Source organism: Thunnus maccoyii, chromosome 11 (assembly GCF_910596095.1).
Source record: "Thunnus maccoyii chromosome 11, fThuMac1.1, whole genome shotgun sequence".
NCBI lineage: Eukaryota > Metazoa > Chordata > Actinopteri > Scombriformes > Scombridae > Thunnus > Thunnus maccoyii.
Window position 1 is genome coordinate 24,854,214 of NC_056543.1, and position 26,098 is coordinate 24,880,311.

The 26,098-nt window shown below is 40.1% G+C and overlaps 3 protein-coding genes across 4 annotated transcripts; all 3 read left to right on the forward strand.

Moving 5' to 3' along the window:
- Positions 1-3,632: 3,632 nt before the first annotated feature.
- LOC121906663 lies at positions 3,633-7,901 on the forward strand. Its single transcript, XM_042425640.1, has 2 exons — positions 3,633-6,558; positions 6,589-7,901. Exon 1 carries the CDS (start codon positions 5,300-5,302, stop codon positions 6,017-6,019), a length of 720 nt encoding a protein of 239 aa, XP_042281574.1. The 5' UTR covers positions 3,633-5,299; the 3' UTR covers positions 6,020-6,558; positions 6,589-7,901.
- Positions 7,902-7,944: 43 nt separating this feature from the next.
- On the forward strand, positions 7,945-10,351 carry LOC121906660. Its single transcript, XM_042425636.1, has 2 exons — positions 7,945-9,636; positions 9,700-10,351. The coding sequence occupies exons 1-2, from the start codon at positions 8,123-8,125 to the stop codon at positions 10,127-10,129; spliced, it is 1,944 nt and encodes a 647-aa protein (XP_042281570.1). The 5' UTR covers positions 7,945-8,122; the 3' UTR covers positions 10,130-10,351.
- On the forward strand, positions 7,976-20,727 carry LOC121906661. Of its 2 annotated transcripts, none has more exons than XM_042425637.1 (2): positions 7,976-8,023; positions 17,126-20,727. In XM_042425637.1, the coding sequence occupies exon 2, from the start codon at positions 17,182-17,184 to the stop codon at positions 19,123-19,125; it is 1,944 nt and encodes a 647-aa protein (XP_042281571.1). In that variant the 5' UTR covers positions 7,976-8,023; positions 17,126-17,181; the 3' UTR covers positions 19,126-20,727. The 2 variants fall into 2 exon arrangements, with proteins under 2 accessions (XP_042281571.1, XP_042281572.1); XM_042425638.1 differs by lacking the exon at positions 7,976-8,023 and having other exon boundaries at positions 16,177-18,425; positions 20,088-20,727.
- Positions 20,728-26,098: the final 5,371 nt, after the last annotated feature.

The following is a 26,098-nucleotide window of genomic DNA, read 5'->3' on the forward strand; positions in this document are numbered from 1 at the left end:
CAGTTCAAAAAACACTTTATGCTTGTCAGCTCCTCCCCTGTTTGAAACAGGCTGTTTTAGCTCCTGTCTCTTTAAGACCCCCTCCCCGATGAGCCTGCTCTGTTCTGATTGGTTAGCTCCAGCTAAGTAGTACAGTGGAAACCACATATAATCATCATGTCTGTGTCAGTTTTTCTTTATTTCTCATGCAGATTACCATCTAACTGACATTTGTATATTTATGCACAAATAATCTTGCTTTTAATTTGACAAGCTTACATTATTGATTTCTAGTTGACATTGTGGCTGTATGTGATGTGCTATTGTGTGTAGCTTTGTATTTTGCATTATGTGTCCTGTGTGTTTTTTGCTTTGTAATGTTTGTTATTGTTCCGTTATATGTTTTAATTGTGACCTGCCAAAGGGACTGCAGATGAAAATTAGCTATAAGCTAACTCTGGTACAGTACATCAAATGGTAACATTTATGTTTAACACTGTACATGGTCCCAATAAATATTTAAATAAATAAATATTACATGAATGCTGTTTCAAACACTTGTTTCGCTGCTGCATCTCATTGGCTCGTTTATGGCAGTTTGTCATAAACTTCAAGGAGACTATGTTTTTCATTGCGACAAAATGACTTTTATTTTCCTGTCATGATTCCAGTGTGCATGCAGCACCAGCCTCAGGTAACCAGCGCGAAGCAGACGGGTTACTGCGGTTACAGCTGCACATATACATATCATACGTGTATCATGGGAGTAAAGTGAAAAAAAAAAAAAAAAAAAGAATTACCACAGTTTTACATTTTTTTCCATATGTTGTCATGTATGAAAAGACCCAAAATGAACACTGTAAGCAGACTACTTGATTACTATAGGTGAATTATTTAAACAGCATTTGTATAGGAATGATTCTGTCCCGAGCTTTTTGATCCATATAAGCGGTCAATCACTGTAACTGTGATCATTATAAGCAGTTTCCACTGTAGTAGATTTCACTTATTTTTCTAATTTTTTTACTCGAAATGCAAACTTTTCAAATACATCCGTATATGTTTGAGCAAAGGCTACGAAATGGATGGCCATTTGTGGTCATGCGTGTAATAATGTGATGTCATCATGAGGACGAAGTAGAGATAACATTGCAAACTGAGCATTCAGAGCTCAGGGAGCATTTTTACATATGTTCACCTCATGTTTTGGACCTTTGACTGAGTTTAACATAGTCGTCATCATAACAGTATAAAAATAACAGAAAATCACATAAAGCATGATAGGTCCCCTTTAACAGTTCTCAATAACGAATTTATATCTGATGAATAATAAATAATGAACTTGGTAAATAAAATACATTGCTCCAAACCCCCACTATGTAGGAGTTCAATGCAGATGATGATATAGACCTGTTACTTTCTGTCACCTTATAACACAGGCTTAACAGAATCTACATAAAATAAAATAAAATAAACATTACAGCTGACTGTAAATTCACAGCGCTGTGATGAAGTGAATGTATCTGACTGGGTTCCATGCCCAAAGCCCACTGAACAGTGGAAATTGAGTTATCGAGAGCCAGTTTCTTTCTGCCCACTCATTGCACAACAAAGACACGTGAGCCAGAGTTGAGTCTCAAGGGGCAATATTAACCCCCCCCCCCCCCCCAATATGTCCAGTTACAACCAGTTATCATTCTCTGGATTGCAGTGCTGTTCAGACTCTGAAATCAACAGTCCTCAAGAGGGTAAAGCCTTGCATCTTCCCACTGTGTATGTACCTGTATGTACAATAGTGATGCATTATTAGACAGGAGAGATTTTTTAAGTATTTTAATACAAACCATGACAATTCAGACCATTTAACATACCAAAGATCATGGTCCATGGGTCCATTAGCATTTGGTATCCATGAGACACAGCTGAAAGCCACATCTGTATATAAGACATCAATTTATATAAGTAATTCTTAAGATATGTGTCTACAGATTTTAAAACTGTTGAACTTTGACATGCCTGCTCGGTGACTCCTTTAAGCCTCAGTTGAGGAGTCGACCATTCAGCGATGAACACCAGTTAATCTGCACATTGGCCTGATGGCCCTGTTGGAACGGGCAGTAGTGCGTGTGGTTATTAGCAATAATTCATAATTATCATAGATATTATGAATTATGAAAATAAGATATTGTTAACCTTAATCAATAATTCGGGCACCAACTGTTGGATCTATGAGGAACACAGTTGATTATTTGCAATAATTATCAAGGATAATAAACCAATTATGACAATTAATAGAATTATTAATATGAATTAACAAATACGGGGCACCACCCGGAAACCGGGACCAATAACCAAACAAGGTAGTCTCATAAATGGGAGTTCACCTAGAATGTTAATATCTGAGAGATAAACATTCAAGGATGAACAAAGAAGGGTTGAATTCGAGCTCTGACTCCTTCAATCAGCCACTTTTCACAATATTACACACAATAATGACAGAAGAACTTCTCTTTAAAGATATAACAGTGTTTATTAAACTTAGCAAAATTAACAAAGTTAACAAATGCTTCATTCAATAAACAACTATCCTAAGATCTAATCCTACCAAACAAAACACAAACAGCTATGTACAGGGTTGGACACATGCAGGGGAATGCGTGTGTGTGTGTGCGTGCGTGCGTGTGACACAAGATGGCAACGGGGCCTGACGTGATGACATCGCCGGACGTGACTATGGGAGGAAGTCACGTCGCGCGAGAACCGGATGGCAGAAATGTGGCGGTGTCTTGGTTAGACAGAAGCAAGACGGCGCCGCCTGGCGGAAGAGAAGCTTTGTCCACAGACAGCGTGTGTACGGACGGCAGTCTGTAACGCACGTTGTCTGGTTTCTGATCGACAAAGCAACTTACTTTCTCTCTCACGATGGCACAAACAGCAGTAGTCCCGAGCGGGACAAACACAAAACAGTCTAGCGTGGTGAACACAACTAAACAGGCAGCAAACTTAAAATACTCCTAAGAGTAAAGCAGGAAAAAATGGACTCGGCGGTCCGTAAACAACACAACAAACAATAGCAAAAGCTAAGAGCTAAATGCTAAGCAACAGCAACTGATGCTGATAAGAACACACAATTAACACTGCCTCTGCCCAGACTTATGCCTATTACTTGGTCGCTTCAGATAGCGAGCAGGGTGTGTGTGTAATCCGTCTTTATGTCCGGCTTTGTCCTGGGCTCGGATGCAGACGGTGGCCGTTCTCGCACGGTCGGCGAAAAACACGGCAGCTGGCTCTCGGCGGGGTGGCGGAGAGAACAGCAGAGTCGACTCGGTGAAGAAGCGTTTCTTCCGTCTCGAGGAAATTGAGGACGCTGGTTGCAGCAGCGGTCTCTCTCGGATCCGGGAATGTGTTCGGGTGAACACGGGCGAAGTCTCGTCTCGTCCGGCGAGGGGAGTCTTCGATGAGGGGAAAACACGTGCGTGGGGTACCCCCTTTAGTCAGCTGACTCACAGAGGAACCGGAGTTACCCCTTGCTCAGTGACATGGGAAAGGCGTGTGCGTCGGGGCACATTCAGTTTTTAAAGGGGTGGTGATGTCATGGCTGCGTCATCAGGACTCTCCGCTGTGCAGGAGCGTCTCCGCCAATGAGACTGTATGTTGACTGCTCCTTGCTGAGGTGTGAAAATCGCAAAGCATCCTTGGAAATGGAGTTTGCAATGGACTCCCATCGTCTAAGCAGTATTTTTGTCGCTATTCCTTTGTCTCGGGGAAAACAAAGGAATAAAGCACCTCGTGGTCAGGCCTCACAGGTTACATGTAGGCCTTCTTTGTGTGACCTCATGGTTTGAGGCCCAACAGCCCTTTAATGTGGAATTAGGCTGCAAATAAGAAAACTGGGGAGGCTGGATGCTGCAACTCATCCCTCTCATGCAGCTGTTTTAATTGTGGACCACTGCAGAAATGTAGTATGTTCACAACATCTTTAATTTATCTGGGCCAAAGTTGAAATGACAGTGTTGAGCCACTGTAGTAAGCTCACTATTTTACTCTCTCATTAGTGTAAATCTTACAGCTGCACTAGTAAAATCTAGTAACACTTTATTTTATGTCCTGTAATGTGCTAATAATTTCCTTGAAAGTTTCCATGAAAAGTCCTGTAATTTGATACTAATTATAGGGAAAATAGAGACAATGTTATGAGACAGCTACCTGAGTTTAGTTAGTTGTTTTGAGTTTATAAGTTTTCATTTTCAGAGGCAATTACTGGAAAATCCAAGTAAGTATTCATTTATTATTGGAAACGTTTTTTTTCCATATTTGTTTGACAAATGTGACATTCATGCATGTTCATTTAACCTGCTGCACACTGACTAAAAACTCTATATTACATTGTGCTTCCTAAGAATTTACAAATGAAATAGTCTGCCTCATAATCTGTCATGTCACATGTATATGGGTGGTTGACGTGACGCTCCATTTTTGTGTTCTTGGTGACAAATGTAAATAATAATATATAATATTTCATTAAAATCTCTGTTTTTTATACAGTATAATCGTCCAGAACTAATACATCTGTAATTAATGAGCATTACAATTCAAATATGTAAATATTTTGTTTTAAACATGACATTTGTCCACTGGCGTGACTGTCCGGAGTAGCATTGCTCATCTCAAAACTACTGTATTTAAATTAATAATAAGTCAAAATACATTAAAATACTTGAATATATATTATAGTAGTGTTAACTTACAGAAACTAAGGTTATAAGTCTTAAGGTCACCATTTAGAATAATTATGAAACGTTACATTTTGTCCGCAAAACTGGTGTCCACCTGGTGTGAAGCCACTCTGTAGATATAAAACAGGCATTAATTTGGGTACCCTATTACTGAGAGGGGTCCTTCTTCATCCAGGAAGTACAGTAGACATCACTGGAGCAGATGCACTGCACACAAGGTGAGTTCTGTCTCAAATCTTTTCATAATTTTGCTATTTCTGTGCATTGTTAGAAATGGGATCCATTGTGCAGTCCTTTTGTGTGACGTAATTTAAGCACTGATCTGAAAATTTTCATCAATTTATATTGATTGACTATTGAAAATAATGTAAACCTTTGGTGTGACAGCACTGTCCTATAGTGTGACATGAACTGAACGTCACACTGGTGGACATGGCTGTCACACCAGTGGATGTAGGTTCTATGAAGGAGTACAAACCCATCACTCTCTCTCTCCTAACCACTCAATAGTCACTCAATACAGGAACAAGGCTAACTGTTACCTTTTAAGCAGTGTACCCTACACATGGGGGCTAAAGCGAATAATGTGGAACTATTCAGAGAGAGCTCATGGGAAAGGTGCTCCTGATGGAGTTGGGGGAGCAGTGAAACGAATGGCAGACAACCACATCCATGGGGGGCAAGACCTTAAAAGCCCAAAGGATGTCTATGAGTTCCTAGTCCAAAAAGAGGTCACAAACATAAGATTCAAGTGGATCGATGAGGCAGATATCCAGGTGTTTGACGAGATGTTGCCACCGTCTGTCCCAAAAGTACCCGGCATATTAAACACGCACCAAATACTTTCCTTCTCTGTCGGAGAGATCTTCTATAGGGCACTCAGCTGTTTCTGCCGGTTCCCAGAGATGTGCCACTGCTTCTCTCCAAGCAAGATGAGGCCAGACAAATCAAAAGATTTGGAGGAACCACTCACCTCTGAAGTCCAAGCGACCCAGCCTGAGAATCCCAATAGTGGAGAGGAAGCTGAGGAAGAGCTTGACGACAAGTACACTGTAGGGAAATTCGTCATTGTCTGCTATGACCAGAAGCCATTTGTGGGCCAGATCACACAACTAAATGCTGAGCATATTGAGGTCAATTGCATGGTGCAAATTTGTGGGAAAAACATCTTCAAATGGCCTGCTAAGCGAGACTGCATTATGTACAGCAAGGACGAACTTGTCAGTGTCATCTCTGAGCCAGAGCCCCACCAGCGTGGAGCCCAACTCACCAAATATGACTGGCTGCTGTTCAATGAGGTGTGAAAGGAGGAGGATGAGTCCTTAAACACTACAGCTTTTTTTTTATTTTGTTTGTATTTCAAGCTGTACTCTTGTGCTGGGTTGTTTAATGAATTTTACCCAAACAGTAGTTTTTAGGTCAGTTCCAGTGGTTATGAATTGTGACAAGTATGGCTATTTGAAAAATGATTTTACTTGAGCACTAAAAATGGGACTGAATTTAATACAGAGAACTCTAATTTTAATTCTTTATCCTGTCTAGTTTTGACTTGAACAAAAATGTAATGAATTTTAAGATAAATTTGAAAAAGAAAAGTAATAATAAGCCAGGACAATTTTGTTTACATGTTCATGTTGTGTTGCTAAATGTTACTAGTCTGGCTATCTTAATTGTACAAAAAACATTTGAACTTCAGGTTATAACTTTATTTTAATGAATTGTTAATGATTTTGAAGGTAATGAATTTTAAAATAAATTTGAACAGGAAAAAATAAATGTGACTTTGTAACAAAACATGGGCATAAGGTATTTATTGTCCAATGGTGTGACGGAATGTCCTGTGGTGTGACAAACTGAATTATGAGTGGAAAAGGCATTTTAATGCACAAATTCATGTAAAAAGTGTTGAATAGCATAATAATGATATCATCACTATGCACATATAAGGATGAATTGAAGCTTCATTAGGTTTTATACTAATTATAATGAATATAACCCAACCGTTTGGGTGAAGTCCCTATGTGGACATCTTATAGTAGGGTAATGACATGATTGCGAATTTTTATTGGTTACTTTTGATGTGGAAATATAATTAGAACAAATTGATAAGGATTATGCATATTTGTCTTATCTGGCAAACAATCTCTGAATTAAATATTAATATTAAAAATGTTGTCCCACCGGTGGACAATTTTTAGGAGTACCACACAAAAAAGTGAAAAAAATCTAAAATAAATGAGGAATTGGTAATGAACACAATCAATTTTGAGTTACTTACATATAAAGCAATACAATTATGTGTCATTTGACATAAATTTTAAAAATATATTTTTTTCCACTTTGGATTTGAGTTCACGTCAACCACCCATATGTAACCAATATGAACGTGATTTTGTGTCGTTTTGTCTCTCATTCTGTGAATAAGACATCAAGTCTGTAGCTCTGTGAGACTCCATTACTTACCAGAAAACGAGTTTATTCATTGAATCACGGATGGTTCTGGAGTGGGTCCAGTTTTAAGGGGCTATAATACCCCTGTGACAAAAAGCAAGGACGTCCTAATGTGTGAAGGCGTTTTCTCCTGAAGCCAGGGCTTCCCCGTTTTTCAAACTAGCTATCATTGTCATTTTAATAAAAAGATCAAATTCATTTCTTGACCATTTAACAGCCACTGTTCACATCATATTATCAGCCTCGGTTTACTAGTTGTTTTTTGAGCAGCTGTATAACTTTAGCGCCGACTTGTCTGAAAACGAGAAATCTGTCAAACGGTGCCGCCGGTGCCTAGCAACGGTTGCTATGACAGAGTCGCGGGTTTTGAAAATAGTCAGTTACTTTATTCTGTGACGTAATCATGACGAGTGATCAACGTGTAGCCTAGTTACACTTTGATTTGTGACGTGTAGTCATAGATATGTGACGTGGTCATGAGCAGTGATCAACGTGTAGTCTCTCTTTGATCTCTGTAGTCTCACTTTGATCTCTGTAGTCACACTTTGATCTCTGTAGTCACACTTTGATCTCTGTAGTCTCTCTTTGATCTCTGTAGTCACACTTTGATCTCTGTAGTCACACTTTTATCTGTATCGTCACCCTTTGATTTGTGCTTTGATTCTTTGATCTAGTCACAGATAAAAGCTATGAAAGTGGAAACATTTATGTATATAGGGCACCAGAATATTCAAGACCAACCTCAAATCGAGTTATTCTGACAGACCACTGAGTGAAAACTAAGCCAAGCGCAGTTCTCAATACGCAAAACATCGAAGATAATCAATCCTGATAGCTACAGTTAATAAGCATCGAAGGTAATCGAGCTTACAGTTTGATTACAGTAACAGAGCATCGAAGCTAATCAAGCTTACAGTCGGATTACAGTAACAGAGCATCGAAGACAAGAGAAGAAAATGGCAGTCGTTACAGTTGATGATGTGCGCTCAGTGATCCATTCCTTTTTGGAGAAGATCACAGAGGAGCAATGGATACTGTTGAAGGAAGGAACTCCTGATGATGCCACAATGTACCTGTTGGCAGAAATGATCACAGAATTCATCATATCCATTACAAATACAATATTGGCGAATCTACGGAGCAAAGATGCGGACGTCTGTAAGGAGGAGCTTCTCAATAGCCTGAACGAAACTCTCCATCAGAGTTTCGTTCAGGCTCTGGAGTTTACGGAGGAAATGCAGTCAGTCAGTTCAGAGAGCTTAACAAAACTAATAGCAAAAGAGGTTGCTGAGAGCGTCAACTCAGCCCTCTCTGCTTCTACTGACTCTGAAAGTAGAGATTTTGTGGTTCCTCATGACAAAGTCGGTGGCTTTCGTGTCACACCATCCCGCAGACTGAACACAATGGTTGGTCATGCAAGCGCTGTGCTTCGTGACTTCATGACCAAAGTGAAAAGTCTGTGCCCACCTCAGCCACGTCAGTCAAGGTCATATAGGGCCACCGATGTAGAAAACACAGACAAAGAGGATATGGTACCACCAATGGAGTCTCCAGAGCATGAGGATGCAGAAATAGAAGATCTGGAGACTTCAGATAAAGAAATGGAGGAGGATAAAGTAGAGAGGCCCGACACTGGTGACCGCCTAGAGTCACCAGTGAAAAGTGAAAGGCAGGACACACCGGAGAAGATGGCATCGGAAGACAGCTTTCTGGCTCAAACCAGTAAAGCTGTCCAAGAGATAATCAGACAAGAGCTTTACGAGTTAACAGAACCTGTACTACATACAGTGGAGGAGTCTGAATATGAACTCCTGCAATCTGATTTCTCTTTAGAGATTGAGGTTATAGGGGACGACATATCTCAGATTCTTACGGAAGAGGCAAAGAGTCTACAACATTCTGAAACTGAGAGTCCGAGAGAAGAAAATAATCTGAAGAGCAAGATCAAGACACTTTTTGCTAAGCTGTTTGCCAAATCATTGATTCATCGTATGGTGGCACAGCTGAAGTCCAAATACCATAAAATCTTCAAAGGTAAAGGCAGACACTCAGCGCAGTCCCTCAGGTCTAGTGTTGAGTCTCTGCTTCTGGATGAGTACGACATTACAGAGGGTGGAAATGAGGTTTCTGTGTTTCGGCAGTTAGAGATAATCTCCAGTGGGAAACATCTGGTTTTCACAAAAGAACTCAGCGATCTTGTCTACAATCACATCAAAGATGGGATGGTGACGACCGAGATTGTCCCTGAGTCAGTGAGGAAGAAGTCCATAAGAAAGACTCTTAAAGAGCACTATGACGCCCTGTACAACGATGTAGGCAATAGAGTGAAGTGTTTTCTCAGCCTGATGAATTGGTGGCTTAAAATGAAGGTTGGCAGCTACTGCAATAGGGTTGTACTTGCTCTTAAGAACACCAAGATATTCTCACGAATGCCCCCAACAGAAGTCACAGCAGAGGAGGATGCAACAAGGTCCGAGGAGGATGCAACAAGGTCCGAGGAGGATGCAACAAGGTCCGAGGAGGATGCAACAAGGTCCGAGGAGCGAGACACTGAATCTGAAGAGGATGCAGCGCTCAAGAAAAGGTACATAGCTGTTAGCGTGCTCGTTGAGAAGCTGGTGTATCGTGTCCTCACCAAAACAAAGAACACTATTATGAACGCAGAGGCCCTGACTCGCCACATCATCAAGAAGACGTGGGCGGAAGTTGAGACTCTAGATTTTAAGGTAACGGAAAAAACTATAAAAAACATCGACAAGGCCATTTTCAAGGATTTGTGCAAGGTCTGGAAGAGTGCAGACATGGTGGTGATATTAATGAAATCAGGGGATCCGCTAATAGAAAAATACATAGCCGTGTCTTTTAAATCTCACCTGACGCTGAAAAAGCCCAGCACCATCCACCGTTTCTTCTCCTGTGTACGCAGGGTTTTGGCCGAGCCTTTTCTGAGAATTTTTGTATAATAACAACTGCCTTCATCTTGAAGGAAAAAAGAATAATGGAGGTTTCTCTTTTTTCCTTCAAGATGAACGCAAGAAGTTAAGTCCCACCTCACATCTACCTATCTCCTCATTATCACGGACTCACATCTACCCACCTCCTCCTCCACTGGCCTCCATCCTACATTATCACGGACTCACATCTACCCACCTCCTCCTCCACTGGCCTCCATCCTACATTATCACGGACTCACATCTACCCACCTCCTCCTCCACTGGCCTCCATCCTACATTATCACGGACTCACATCTACCCACCTCCTCCTCCACTGGCCTCCGTCCTACATTATCACAGACTCACATCTACCCACCTCCTCCTCCACTGGCCTCCGTCCTACATTATCACAGACTCACATCTACCCACCTCCTCCTCCACTGGCCTCCATCCTACATTATCACAGACTCACATCTACCCACCTCCTCCTCCACTGGCCACCATCCTACATTATCACAGACTCACATCTACCCACCTCCTCCTCCACTGGCCACCATCCTACATTATCACAGACTCACATCTACCCACCTCCTCCTCCACTGGCTTCTGTCCTACATTATTACTGACTCACATCTACCCACCTCCTCCTCCACTGGCTTCTGTCCTACATTATTACGGACTCACATCTACCTATAACCTAGAGGTTTCTGTGTTTCGGCAGTTAGAGATAATTTCCAGTGGGAAACATCTGGTTTTCACAAAAGAACTCAGCGATCTTATCTACAGTCACATCAGAGATGGGATGGTGACGACCGACAACTGTAGCCTTCATCTTGAAGGAAAAAAGAATAATGGAGGTTTCTTTTTTCCTTCAAGATGAACGCAAGAAGTCCCGCCTCACATCTACCTATCTCCTCATTATTACGGATTCACATCTACCTATCTCCTCATTATTACGGATTCACATCTACCTATCTCCTCATTATTACGGATTCACATCTACCCACCTCCTCCTCCACTGGCCACCGTCCTACATTATTACTGACTCACATCTACCTGCCTCCTCTTTCCTCCTGCACCACTGGTCTCTGTCCTAAAACATCGAGGGGCAGAGACCAGTGGAGCAGGTTAGTTACCTCACTGAGGGGGTTAAGGTTAGGCTTAGGGTTACCTTGATGTAGGGCAGGACTGAGGGCCACTTCAGTGACACCTTATAGCTAGGAGATGAGGGTTCGAGCCCCGAGCCTGAGTCTCTTCTAGTTTGTGCGCTGTCTGCTGTGGTGGTGTGGGTTTACTCTGGGGACTCTGGTTTCCTACCATTTTTCATTAATTGGACACTCTAAATTACCCCCAAAGCTTAACTGGTTCATGATTACAAAAATGCAATAAAAATCATTCAATAAAAAATTAAAATTTCACATCTGCTTTCAATTATTCTTTTATCTTTTGCAGTCAAAACATCACTGGTTCAATTAAAGACAATCATACTTTTACAGTTGAATTCTGTGTAAAGGCTTATAAATACAAGAAATATATATTCACTGTTATTTATTGTGTACATCTATTGTTGTAAAGATTTCAAACTATGTAAGCTTCCGTTGTGCCTGGATTGTGCTTCTTCATGAGTACCATCTTCAGAGGTAAAATCAAACACTCAGAGTTCTGTTGCAAATAACTAGATTTAAAAATAAATAAATATTGGTACAATTAAGAAGAAACGGTAATGTTGTCTTGTAGCACTCACACTATGTCAACACATTTGTTGTTGCTGATTAATAACAGACATGCTGTTCCTTGATTGTGTTATATGTTTCAAATTTGAGGAAAACTCTTAGTTGAGCGTTCAATGTGTGTTGAGGCAACAGACAGGAAGAATGACACATGACAACTGCACAATTAATTTAAAGTATTTTATTGATATAAGCCATTAAGCTTCCATTAAGCAGAGGAAAGACTTGGATTGAAGCATTGTTTGAGCTGTTATTGCACTGTCAGCAAATATGAATTAATCTTTTACTAATGTAAGAGTAATTATATTTGACCTTCTATTGAATACTTTACACAAAATATCACAAAATTGTATAAAATTGCTTTCTACATTTATGCCCGAATGCTTTTTAGGCATGTCTTGAAGCATTTGTTTCATGTTGTTGAAAAATGCTCACTTTCAACCATGTCTTCCAAGGCGTACTGTACCTATCTGCAGACGGCTTCAAATGTTTTCCCCAAACATTTAAGCAGGATGATGTTTGGGCATGTTGAGCTCTATAGTACAGCTGTGAGGACAAATCCTGTGAAAACAAATCAGTATTAGATGGTTGGTTTCGTTAGTTTCCAGTTTCAACAATCATTTAATCTGTTAAAGGGAATGCATCATGTACATTTCCAGGTCTAGAATTATATTTTGGGGTTCAACAGTTCAAAAAACACTTTATGCTTGTCAGCTCATCCCCTGTTTGAAACAGGCTGTTTTAGCTCCTGTCTCTTTAAGACCCCCTCCCCGATGAGCCTGCTCTGTTCTGATTGGTTAGCTCCAGCTAAGTAGTACAGTGGAAACCACATATAATCATCATGTCTGTGTCGGTTTTTCTTTATTTCTCATGCAGATTACCATCTAACTGACATTTGTATATTTATGCACAAATAATCTTGCTTTTAATTTGACAAGCTTACATTATTGATTTCTAGTTGACATTGTGGCTGTATGTGATGTGCTATTGTGTGTAGCTTTGTATTTTGCATTATGTGTCCTGTGTGTTTTTTGCTTTGTAATGTTTGTTATTGTTCCGTTATATGTTTTAATTGTGACCTGCCAAAGGGACTGCAGATGAAAATTAGCTATAAGCTAACTCTGGTACAGTACATCAAATGGTAACATTTATGTTTAACACTGTACATGGTCCCAATAAATATATAAATAAATAAATAAATATTACATGAATGCTGTTTCAAACACTTGTTACGCTGCTGCATCTCATTGGCTCGTTTATGGCAGTTTGTCATAAACTTCAAGGAGACTACGTTTTTCATTGCGACAAAATGACTTTTATTTTCCTGTCATGATTCCAGTGTGCATGCAGCACCAGCCTCAGGTAACCAGCGCGAAGCAGACGGGTTACTGCGGTTACAGCTGCACATATACATATCATACGTGTATCATGGGAGTAAAGTAAAAAAAAAAAAAAAAAAGAATTACCACAGTTTTACATTTTTTTCCATATGTTGTCATGTATGAAAGGACCCAAAATGAACACTGTAAGCAGACTACTTGATTACTATAGGTGAATTATTTAAACAGCATTTGTATAGGAATGATTCTGTCCCGAGCTTTTTGATCCATATAAGCGGTCAATCACTGTAACTGTGATCATTATAAGCAGTTTCCACTGTAGTAGATTTCACTTATTTTTCTAATTTTTTTACTCGAAATGCAAACTTTTCAAATACATCTGTATATGTTTGAGCAAAGGCTACGAAATGGATGGCCATTTGTGGTCATGCGTGTAATAATGTGATGTCATCATGAGGACGAAGTAGAGATAACATTGCAAACTGAGCATTCAGAGCTCAGGGAGCATTTTTACATATGTTCACCTCATGTTTTGGACCTTTGACTGAGTTTAACATAGACAGTCGTCATCATAACAGTATAAAAATAACAGAAAATCACATAAAGCATGATATGTCCCCTTTAACAGTTCTCAATAATGAATTTATATCTGATGAATAATGAATAACAAATAATGAACTTGGTAAATAAAATACATTGCTCCAAACCCCCACTATGTAGGAGTTCAATGCAGATGATGATATAGACCTGTTACTTTCTGTCACCTTATAACACAGGCTTAACAGAATCTACATAAAATAAAATAAAATAAACATTACAGCTGACTGTAAATTCACAGCGCTGTGATGAAGTGAATGTATCTGACTGGGTTCCATGCCCAAAGCCCACTGAACAGTGGAAATTGAGTTATCGAGAGCCAGTTTCTTTCTGCCCACTCATTGCACAACAAAGACACGTGAGCCAGAGTTGAGTCTCAAGGGGCAATATTAACCCCCCCCCCCCAATATGTCCAGTTACAACCAGTTATCATTCTCTGGATTGCAGTGCTGTTCAGACTCTGAAATCAACAGTCCTCAAGAGGGTAAAGCCTTGCATCTTCCCGCTGTGTATGTACAATAGTGATGCATTATTAGACAGGAGAGATTTTTTAAGTATTTTAATACAAACCATGACAATTCAGACCATTTAACATACCAAAGATCATGGTCCATGGGTCCATTAGCATTTGGTATCCATAAGACACAGTTGAAAGCCACATCTGTATATAAGACATCAATTTATATAAGTAATTCTTAAGATATGTGTCTACAGATTTTAAAACTGTTGAACTTTGACATGCCTGCTCGGTGACTCCTTTAAGCCTCAGTTGAGGAGTCGACCATTCAGCGATGAACACCAGTTAATCTGTACATTGGCCTGATGGCCCTGTTGGGACGGGCAGTAGTGCGTGTGGTTATTAGCAATAATTCATAATTATCAGATAATTATGAATTATGAAAATAAGATATTGTTAACCTTAATCAATAATTCGGGCACCAACTGTTGGATCTATGAGGAACACAGTTGATTATTTGCAATAATTATCAAGGATAATAAACCAATTATGACAATTAATAGAATTATTAATATGAATTAACAAATACGGGGCACCACCCGGAAACCGGGACCAATAACCAAACAAGGTAGTCTCATAAATGGGAGTTCACCTAGAATGTTAATATCAGAGAGATAAACATTCAAGGATGAACAAAGAAGGGTTGAATTCGAGCTCTGACTCCTTCAATCAGCCACTTTTCACAATATTACACACAATAATGACAGAAGAACTTCTCTTTAAAGATATAACAGTGTTTATTAAACTTAGCAAAATTAACAAAGTTAACAAATGCTTCATTCAATAAACAACTATCCTAAGATCTAATCCTACCAAACAAAACACAAACAGCTATGTACAGGGTTGGACACATGCAGGGGAATGCGTGTGTGTGTGTGTGCGTGCGTGCGTGCGTGTGACACAAGATGGCAACGGGGCCTGACGTGATGACATCGCCGGACGTGACTATGGGAGGAAGTCACGTCGCGCGAGAACCGGATGGCAGAAATGTGGCGGTGTCTTGGTTAGACAGAAGCAAGACGGCGCCGCCTGGCGGAAGAGAAGCTTTGTCCACAGACAGCGTGTGTACGGACGGCAGTCTGTAACGTACGTTGTCTGGTTTCTGATCGACAAAGCAACTTACTTTCTCTCTCACGATGGCACAAACAGCAGTAGTCCCGAGCGGGACAAACACAAAACAGTCTAGCGTGGTGAACACAACTAAACAGGCAGCAAACTTAAAATACTCCTAAGAGTAAAGCAGGAAAAAATGGACTCGGCGGTCCGTAAACAACACAACAAACAATAGCAAAAGCTAAGAGCTAAATGCTAAGCAACAGCAACTGATGCTGATAAGAACACACAATTAACACTGCCTCTGCCCAGACTTATGCCTATTACTTGGTCGCTTCAGAAAGCGAGCAGGGTGTGTGTGTAATCCGTCTTTATGTCCGGCTTTGTCCTGGGCTCGGATGCAGACGGTGGCCGTTCTCGCACGGTCGGCGAAAAACACGGCAGCTGGCTCTCGGCGGCGTGGCGGAGAGAACAGCAGAGTCGACTCGTCTCGAGGAAATTGAGGACGCTGGTTGCAGCAGCGGTCTCTCTCGGATCCGGGAATGTGTTCGGGTGAACACGGGCGAAGTCTCGTCTCGTCCGGCGAGGGGAGTCTTCGATGAGGGGAAAACACGTGCGTGGGGTACCCACTTTAGTCAGCTGACTCACAGAGGAACCGGAGTTACCCCTTGCTCAGTGACATGGGAAAGGCGTGTGCGTCGGGGCACGTTCAGTTTTTAAAGGGGTGGTGATGTCATGGCTGCGTCATCAGGACGCTCCGCTGTGCAGGAGCGTCTCCGCCAATGAGACTGTATGTTGACTGCTCCCTGCTGAGGTGTGAAAATCGCAAAGCATCCTTGGAAATGGAGTTTGCAATGGACTCCCATTGTCTAAGCAGCATTTTTGGCGCTATTCCTTTGTCTGATGATGTGATTTTGTGTCGTTTTGTCTCTCATTCTGTGAATAAGACATCAAGTCTGTAGCTCTATGAGACTCCATTACTTACCAGAAAACGAGTTTATTCATTGAATCACGGATGGTTCTGGAGTGGGTCCAGTTTTAAGGGGCTATAATACCCCTGTGACAAAAAGCAAGGACGTCCTAATGTGTGAAGGCGTTTTCTCCTGAAGCCAGGGCTTCCCCGTTTTTCAAACTAGCTATCATTGTCATTTTAATAAAAAGATCAAATTCATTTCTTGACCATTTAACAGCCACTGTTCACATCATATTATCAGCCTCGGTTTACTAGTTGTTTTTTGAGCAGCTGTATGACTTTAGCGCCGACTTGTCTGAAAACGAGAAATCTGTCAAACGGTGCCGCCGGTGCCTAGCAACGGTTGCTATGACAGAGTCGCGGGTTTTGAAAATAGTCAGTTACTTTATTCTGTGACGTAATCATGACGAGTGATCAACGTGTAGCCTAGTTACACTTTGATTTGTGACGTGTAGTCATAGATATGTGACGTGGTCATGAGCAGTGATCAACGTGTAGTCTCTCTTTGATCTCTGTAGTCTCACTTTGATCTCTGTAGTCACACTTTGATCTCTGTAGTCTCTCTTTGATCTCTGTAGTCTCACTTTGATCTCTGTAGTCACACTTTGATCTCTGTAGTCACACTTTGATCTCTGTAGTCACACTTTTATCTGTATTGTCACCCTTTAATTTGTGCTTTGATTCTTTGATCTAGTCACAGATAAAAGCTATGAAAGTGGAAACATTTATGTATATAGGGCACCAGAATATTCAAGACCAATACGATAAACATCGAAGATAATCAATCCTGATAGCTACAGTTAATAAGCATCGAAGGTAATCGAGCTTACAGTTTGATTACAGTAACAGAGCATCGAAGACAAGAGAAGAAAATGGCAGTCGTTACAGTTGATGATGTGCGCTCAGTGATCCATTCCTTTTTGGAGAAGATCACAGAGGAGCAATGGATACTGTTGAAGGAAGGAACTCCTGATGATGCCACAATGTACCTGTTGGCAGAAATGATCACAGAATTCATCATATTCATTACAAATACAATATTGGCGAATCTACGGAGCAAAGATGCGGACGTCTGTAAGGAGGAGCTTCTCAATAGCCTGAACAAAACTCTCCATAAGAGTTTCGTTCAGGCTCTGGAGTTTACGGAGGAAATGCAGTCAGTCAGTTCAGAGAGCTTAACAAAACTAATAGCAAAAGAGGTTGCTGAGAGCGTCAACTCGGCCCTCTCTGCTTCTACTGACTCTGAAAGTAGAGATTTTGTGGTTCCTCATGACAAAGTCGGTGGCTTTCGTGTCACACCATCCCGCAGACTAAACACAATGGTTGGTCATGCAAGCGATGTGCTTCGTGACTTCATGACCAAAGTGAAAAGTCTGTGCCCACCTCAGCCACGTCGGTCAAGGTCATATAGGGTCACCGATGTAGAGAACACAGACAAAGAGGATATGGTACCACCAATGGAGTCTCCAGAGCATGAGGATGCAGAAATAGAAGATCTGGAGACTTCAGATGAAGAAATGGAGGAGGATAAAGTAGAGAGGCCCGACACTGGTGACCGCCTAGAGTCACCAGTGAAAAGTGAAAGGCAGGACACACCGGAGAAGATGGCATCGGAAGACAGCTTTCTGGCTCAAACCAGTAAAGCTGTCCAAGAGATAATCAGACAAGAGCTTTACGAGTTAACAGAACCTGTACTACATACAGTGGAGGAGTCTGAATATGAACTCCTGCAATCTGATTTCTCTTTAGAGATTGAGGTTATAGGGGACGACATATCTCAGATTCTTACGGAAGAGGCAAAGAGTCTACAACATTCTGAAACTGAGAGTCCGAGAGAAGAAAATAATCTGAAGAGCAAGATCAAGACACTTTTTGCTAAGCTGTTTGCCAAATCATTGATTCATCGTATGGTGGCACAGCTGAAGTCCAAATACCACAAAATCTTCAAAGGTAAAGGCAGACACTCAGCGCAGTCCCTCAGGTCTAGTGTTGAGTCTCTGCTTCTGGATGAGTACGACATTACAGAGGGTGGAAATGAGGTTTCTGTGTTTCGGCAGTTAGAGATAATTTCCAGTGGGAAACATCTGGTTTTCACAAAAGAACTCAGCGATCTTATCTACAATCACATCAAAGATGGGATGGTGACGACCGAGATTGTCCCTGAGTCAGTGAGGAAGAAGTCCATAAGAAAGACTCTTAAAGAGCACTATGACGCCCTGTACAACGATGTAGGCAATAGAGTGAAGTGTTTTCTCAGCCTGATGAATTGGTGGCTTAAAATGAAGGTTGGCAGCTACTGCAATAGGATTGTACTTGCTCTTATGAACACCAAGATATTCTCACGAATGCCGCTACCAGAAGTCACAGCAGAGGAGGATGCAACAAGGTCCGAGGAGCGAGACACTGAATCTGAAGAGGATGCAGCGCTCAAGAAAAGGTACATAGCTGTTAGCGTGCTCGTTGAGAAGCTGGTGTATCGTGTCCTCACCAAAACAAAGAACACTATTATGAACGCAGAGGCCCTGACTCGCCACATCATCAAGAAGACGTGGGCGGAAGTTGAGACTCTAGATTTTAAGGTAACGGAAAAAACTATAAAAAACATCGACAAGGCCATTTTCAAGGATTTGTGCAAGGTCTGGAAGAGTGCAGACATGGTGGTGATATTAATGAAATCAGGGGATCCGCTAATAGAAAAATACATAGCCGTGTCTTTTAAATCTCACCTGACGCTGAAAAAGCCCAGCACCATCCACCGTTTCTTCTCCTGTGTACGCAGGGTTTTGGCCGAGCCTTTTCTGAGAATTTTTGTATAATAACAACTGCCTTCATCTTGAAGGAAAAAAGAATAATGGAGGTTTCTCTTTTTTCCTTCAAGATGAACGCAAGAAGTTAAGTCCCACCTCACATCTACCTATCTCCTCATTATTACGGATTCACATCTACCCACCTCCTCCTCCACTGGCCACCATCCTACATTATCACGGACTCACATCTACCAACCTCCTCCTCCACTGGCCTCCATCCTACATTATCACGGACTCACATCTACCAACCTCCTCCTCCACTGGCCTCCATCCTACATTATCACGGACTCACATCTACCAACCTCCTCCTCCACTGGCCTCCATCCTACATTATCACGGACTCACATCTACCAACCTCCTCCTCCACTGGCCTCCATCCTACATTATCACAGACTCACATCTACCAACCTCCTCCTCCACTGGCCACCATCCTACATTATCACAGACTCACATCTACCAACCTCCTCCTCCACTGGCCTCCATCCTACATTATCACAGACTCACATCTACCCACCTCCTCCTCCACTGGCCACCATCCTACATTATCACAGACTCACATCTACCCACCTCCTCCTCCACTGGCCTCCATCCTACATTATCACAGACTCACATCTACCCACCTCCTCCTCCACTGGCCACCATCCTACATTATCACAGACTCACATCTACCCACCTCCTCCTACACTGGCCTCCATCCTACATTATCACGGACTCACATCTACCCACCTCCTCCTCCACTGGCCTCCATCCTACATTATCACAGACTCACATCTACCCACCTCCTCCTCCACTGGCCTCCATCCTACATTATCACAGACTCCCATCTACCCACCTCCTCCTCCACTGGCTTCTGTCCTACATTATTACGGACTCACATCTACCTATAACCTAGAGGTTTCTGTGTTTCAGCAGTTAGAGATAATTTCCAGTGGGAAACATCTGGTTTTCACAAAAGAACTCAGCGATCTTATCTACAGTCACATCAGAGATGGGATGGTGACGACCGACAACTGTAGCCTTCATCTTGAAGGAAAAAAGAATAATGGAGGTTTCTCTTTTTTCCTTCAAGATGAACGCAAGAAGCTAAGTCCCACCTCACATCTACCTATCTCCTCATTATTACGGATTCACATCTACCTATCTCCTCATTATTACGGATTCACATCTACCTATCTCCTCATTATTACGGATTCACATCTACCCACCTCCTCCTCCACTGGCCACCGTCCTACATTATTACTGACTCACATCTACCTGCCTCCTCTTTCCTCCTGCACCACTGGTCTCTGTCCTAAAACATCGAGGGGCAGAGACCAGTGGAGCAGGTTAGTTACCTCACTGAGGGGGTTAAGGTTAGGCTTAGGGTTACCTTGATGTAGGGCAGGACTGAGGGCCACTTCAGTGACACCTTATAGCTAGGAGATGAGGGTTCGAGCCCCGAGCCTGAGTCTCTTCTAGTTTGTGCGCTGTCTGCTGTGGTGGTGTGGGTTTACTCTGGGTACTCTGGTTTCCTACCATTTTTCATTAATTGGACACTCTAAATTACCCCCAAAGCTTAACTGGTTCATGATTACAAAAATGCAATAAAAATCATTCAATAAAAAATTAAAATTTCACATCAGCTTTCAATTATTCTTTTATCTTTTGCAGTCAAAACATCACTGGTTCAAGACAATCATACTTTTACAGTTGAATTCTGTGTAAAGGCATATAAATACAAGAAATATATATTCACTGTTATTTATTGTGTACATCTATTGTTGTAAAGATTTCAAACTATGTAAGCTTCCGTTGTGCCTGGATTGTGCTTCTTCATGAGTACCATCTTCAGAGGTAAAATCAAACACTCAGAGTTCTGTTGCAAATAACTAGATTTAAAAATAAATAAATATTGGTGCAATTAAGAAGAAACGGTAATGTTGTCTTGTAGCACTCACACTATTTCAACACATTTGTTGTTGCTGATTAATAACAGACATGCTGTTCCTTGATTGTGTTATATGTTTCAAATTTGAGGAAAACTCTTAGTTGAGCGTTCAATGTGTGTTGAGGCAACAGACAGGAAGAATGACACATGACAACTGCACAATTAATTTAAAGTATTTTATTGATATAAGCCATTAAGCTTCCATTAAGCAGAGGAAAGACTTGGATTGAAGCATTGTTTGAGCTGTTATTGCACTGTCAGCAAATATGAATTAATCTTTTACTAATGTAAGAGTAATTATATTTGACCTTCTATTGAATACTTTACACAAAATATCACAAAATTATATAAAATTGCTTTCTACATTTATGCCCGAATGCTTTTTAGGCATGTCTTGAAGCATTTGTTTCATGTTGTTGAAAAATGCTCACTTTCAACCATGTCTTCCAAGGCGTACTGTACCTATCTGCAGACGGCTTCAAATGTTTTCCCCAAACATTTAAGCAGGATGATGTTTGGGCATGTTGAGCTCTATAGTACAGCTGTGAGGACAAATCCTGTGAAAACAAATCAGCATTAGATGGTTGGTTTCGTTAGTTTCCAGTTTCAACAATCATTTAATCTGTTAAAGGGAATGCATCATGTACATTTCCAGGTCTAGAATTATATTTTGGGGTTCAACAGTTCAAAAAACACTTTATGCTTGTCAGCTCCTCCCCTGTTTGAAACAGGCTGTTTTAGCTCCTGTCTCTTTAAGACCCCCTCCCCGATGAGCCTGCTCTGTTCTGATTGGTTAGCTCCAGCTAAGTAGTACAGTGGAAACCACATATAATCATCATGTCTGTGTCGGTTTTTCTTTATTTCTCATGCAGATTACCATCTAACTGACATTTGTATATTTATGCACAAATAATCTTGCTTTTAATTTGACAAGCTTACATTATTGATTTCTAGTTGACATTGTGGCTGTATGTGATGTGCTATTGTGTGTAGCTTTGTATTTTGCATTATGTGTCCTGTGTGTTTTTTGCTTTGTAATGTTTGTTATTGTTCCGTTATATGTTTTAATTGTGACCTGCCAAAGGGACTGCAGATGAAAATTAGCTATAAGCTAACTCTGGTACAGTACATCAAATGGTAACATTTATGTTTAACACTGTACATGGTCCCAATAAATATATAAATAAATAAATAAATATTACATGAATGCTGTTTCAAACACTTGTTACGCTGCTGCATCTCATTGGCTCGTTTATGGCAGTTTGTCATAAACTTCAAGGAGACTACGTTTTTCATTGCAACAAAATGACTTTTATTTTCCTGTCATGATTCCAGTGTGCATGCAGCACCAGCCTCAGGTAACCAGCGCGAAGCAGACGGGTTACTGCGGTTACAGCTGCACATATACATATCATACGTGTATCATGGGAGTAAAGTGAAAAAAAAAAAAAAAAGAATTACCACAGTTTTACATTTTTTTCCATATGTTGTCATGTATGAAAGGACCCAAAATGAACACTGTAAGCAGACTACTTGATTACTATAGGTGAATTATTTAAACAGCATTTGTATAGGAATGATTCTGTCCCGAGCTTTTTGATCCATATAAGCGGTCAATCGCTGTAACTGTGATCATTATAAGCAGTTTCCACTGTAGTAGATTTCACTTATTTTTCTAATTTTTTTACTCGAAATGCAAACTTTTCAAATACATCCGTATATGTTTGAGCAAAGGCTACGAAATGGATGGCCATTTGTGGTCATGCGTGTAACAATGTGATGTCATCATGAGGACGAAGTAGAGATAACATCGCAAACTGAGCATTCAGAGCTCAGGGAGCATTTTTACATATGTTCACCTCATGTTTTGGACCTTTGACTGAGTTTAACATAGTCAGTCGTCATCATAACAGTATAAAAATAACAGAAAATCACATAAAGCATGATATGTCCCCTTTAACAGTTCTCAATAATGAATTTATATCTGATGAATAATGAATAACAAATAATGAACTTGGTAAATAAAATACATTGCTCCAAACCCCCACTATGTAGGAGTTCAATGCAGATGATGATATAGACCTGTTACTTTCTGTCACCTTATAACACAGGCTTAACAGAATCTACATAAAATAAAATAAAATAAACATTACAGCTGACTGTAAATTCACAGCGCTGTGATGAAGTGAATGTATCTGACTGGGTTCCATGCCCAAAGCCCACTGAACAGTGGAAATTGAGTTATCGAGAGCCAGTTTCTTTCTGCCCACTCATTGCACAACAAAGACACGTGAGCCAGAGTTGAGTCTCAAGGGGCAATATTAACCCCCCCCCCCAATATGTCCAGTTACAACCAGTTACCATTCTCTGGATTGCAGTGCTGTTCAGACTCTGAAATGAACAGTCCTCAAGAGGGTAAAGCCTTGCATCTTCCCGCTGTGTATGTACAATAGTGATGCATTATTAGACAGGAGAGATTTTTTAAGTATTTTAATACAAACCATGACAATTCAGACCATTTAACATACCAAAGATCATGGTCCATGGGTCCATTAGCATTTGGTATCCATGAGACACAGCTGAAAGCCACATCTGTATATAAGACATCAATTTATATAAGTAATTCTTAAGATATGTGTCTACAGATTTTAAAACTTGCTTAGGCCTGCCTCCTTTTGTCCTCTAACAACTGTGAAACATTATTATTAAACAATAAAAATCATATTAAGTTGGTTGTTTTTGGGAATATTTCTGGTGAATATTCAAACACTTCTTGTCTGATATTATATGACCACATTAACTTGTAAGTTTGTGTATTAAATTGATGTCAGTGTGGAACCTTTTAGATCTATTACGTAATAATCTGAGTTGTTTTGATAGTTAATTCATCTTTTAAGTAATTTTAAAGCAATGATGGCATAATTTTTTGCTATTACCAGATATTTTATGAACCAAATGATCATATTTTAGAGTAATTGATCATGAAAATAAGTTAGTTGCAACCACTTTATATCTGCTGTTTTATTACTATTATTCTTTTTATTTTTTTCAACCATGTAAAGCACTTTTTATCTTTGTTTTTTGAATAAGTACAGTGTATTATATTATTATTATTATTATTATCTTGTAACTTTAGCTTGACACGCTGTCAGTATGAGATGGATAACTGATAATAAACCAGGTCTCTCCAGGATGCAACAGCAGGAGGTTTATTTCCCAGTTTGACAGTGGTTATTTTTGTTTTTCCTCCATTTAGACAATTCTGTAAACATTTATCCATACCAAAAGACAGTTTAAATAATTTATACCATAAATTATACCAAAGGCAGTATATACAGTTTAGCTACTTATTATACTGGTATTATACAGTTAAACTAACAGTAAGAATCGGCCAGTGTAATGGGATAGGGATTAAGTCTTTGTTAAACCTGAAACGTAATTAATCTTAAATCGCGGTGCCTTTGTGAACAAGGCCTGTTGCTGAAGTTACCCTATGATAAAAGTTGCACTAAAGCTGGAAACTAATAATAAAAAACAACACTCAATAGAAACATTACGGTAATCTAAACAGGTATTAATTTTACAAAAATATACAACTCCGCTGCATTGCATCTTTAATGTTTAAAACTGCACACTGTCCCAATCAATAAATCAAATCAATCAATTTACACAGAATTAGAGATTTGCTCGGTCAAGTTCAGGTTTTCAGTCTAAGCACTTAAGTTTTGAAATATACAAAACTAGATTTTTATGAGTAAGACGTGGCCCTGCGTCACTAAAATACAACTGTTATGAAGCCACATATTGTTTACAGACTCAACTCACCTTTTCACCGTTTTCCCAGAAGTCCTGACGTCGGTCAGAGAAGGTCGATACTTATTTATACAACTACGGAAGCCGAGAGCGACCAAACTTCATGTAGTTCGCGAACGGCCTATAGTGGGGTAACAGGCGTTTTACTGTAAGTCATTATCTTCTGTTCTTGTAAATCTGTGAAGAGTATAAAATGTAGTGGTGGCGTCATAAAAAAAAATAGTTGTTTGTTTTTATTTACACAACAGGTAGAAACTGAGACTTCTTAATAACATTATACTGTTGGTATGAGTTTACATGCAGGTTTATAATGTACATTACTCAATCTGAGACTTTCTCAGTAAACAGGATCTGATCATGTATTTTTATTGTCTTTATACTTAATGTTTTATGCTTCCTTTGATGCAAAAAATAAATTCCTCTTGTGAGACAATAAAGTGCTGAGCTGAAATGAACATATTACAGTCTGTTCAACTACCAAACTGGTGAAAAAATGAGCTATGAAGCAAATATACTATGCAAAAAGACAGGAATATTAATTATCTACAGAGTAAACATTTGACCTGACCAACAGTCCACAACCCAAAAATATTCAGTTTACTGTCAGAGAGGACTTATGAAACCAAAAAATATTCACATTTTAGAAGTTGGAATCAGAAAATGTGGACATTTCTTAAGGAATGACTCAAAATCGACATGAAAATAGTTGCTGGTGAATTTTCTGTCAATTGACTGATCAATTAATCAACTAATCTTTGCAGCTGTACTTTATAACATAGATATGAACCCTACTTTTAAATGACTATCACAATATCCAGTTGCTCAGGCCTGTATCTTTGTATCTTTTTAATGTTTTGTTGTCATCCTCAAAGCAGTACTCCACAGATAATAAAATGAGAATTATGAACCAGCCAGCTGCACATTGAAACGACCTCTGTGCTTCACAGTAACAGCTACATTAGCCCGGCGCCTCCTGCTGAGGCGGTGCATCCATTTTCATTCTGAGATTTAAAATCCATATATGATAAAAAAAAAAAAAAAAAAAAGCAAAACAAAAACACAGCTGTCCTTAGTCAACAGCACCTCTTTTTTCAGATGTTAATGCTATGAGATTACGCAACAGTGAAAGTCTGTGCTCGGGCTCTGGTTCATTCTAATCACTCACTTGGATTGATTGAAATCACAAAATGCAGCACTGGACAGAGGTCAGCTGAGTGCACATTCACCTGAACTTTCTAAGCC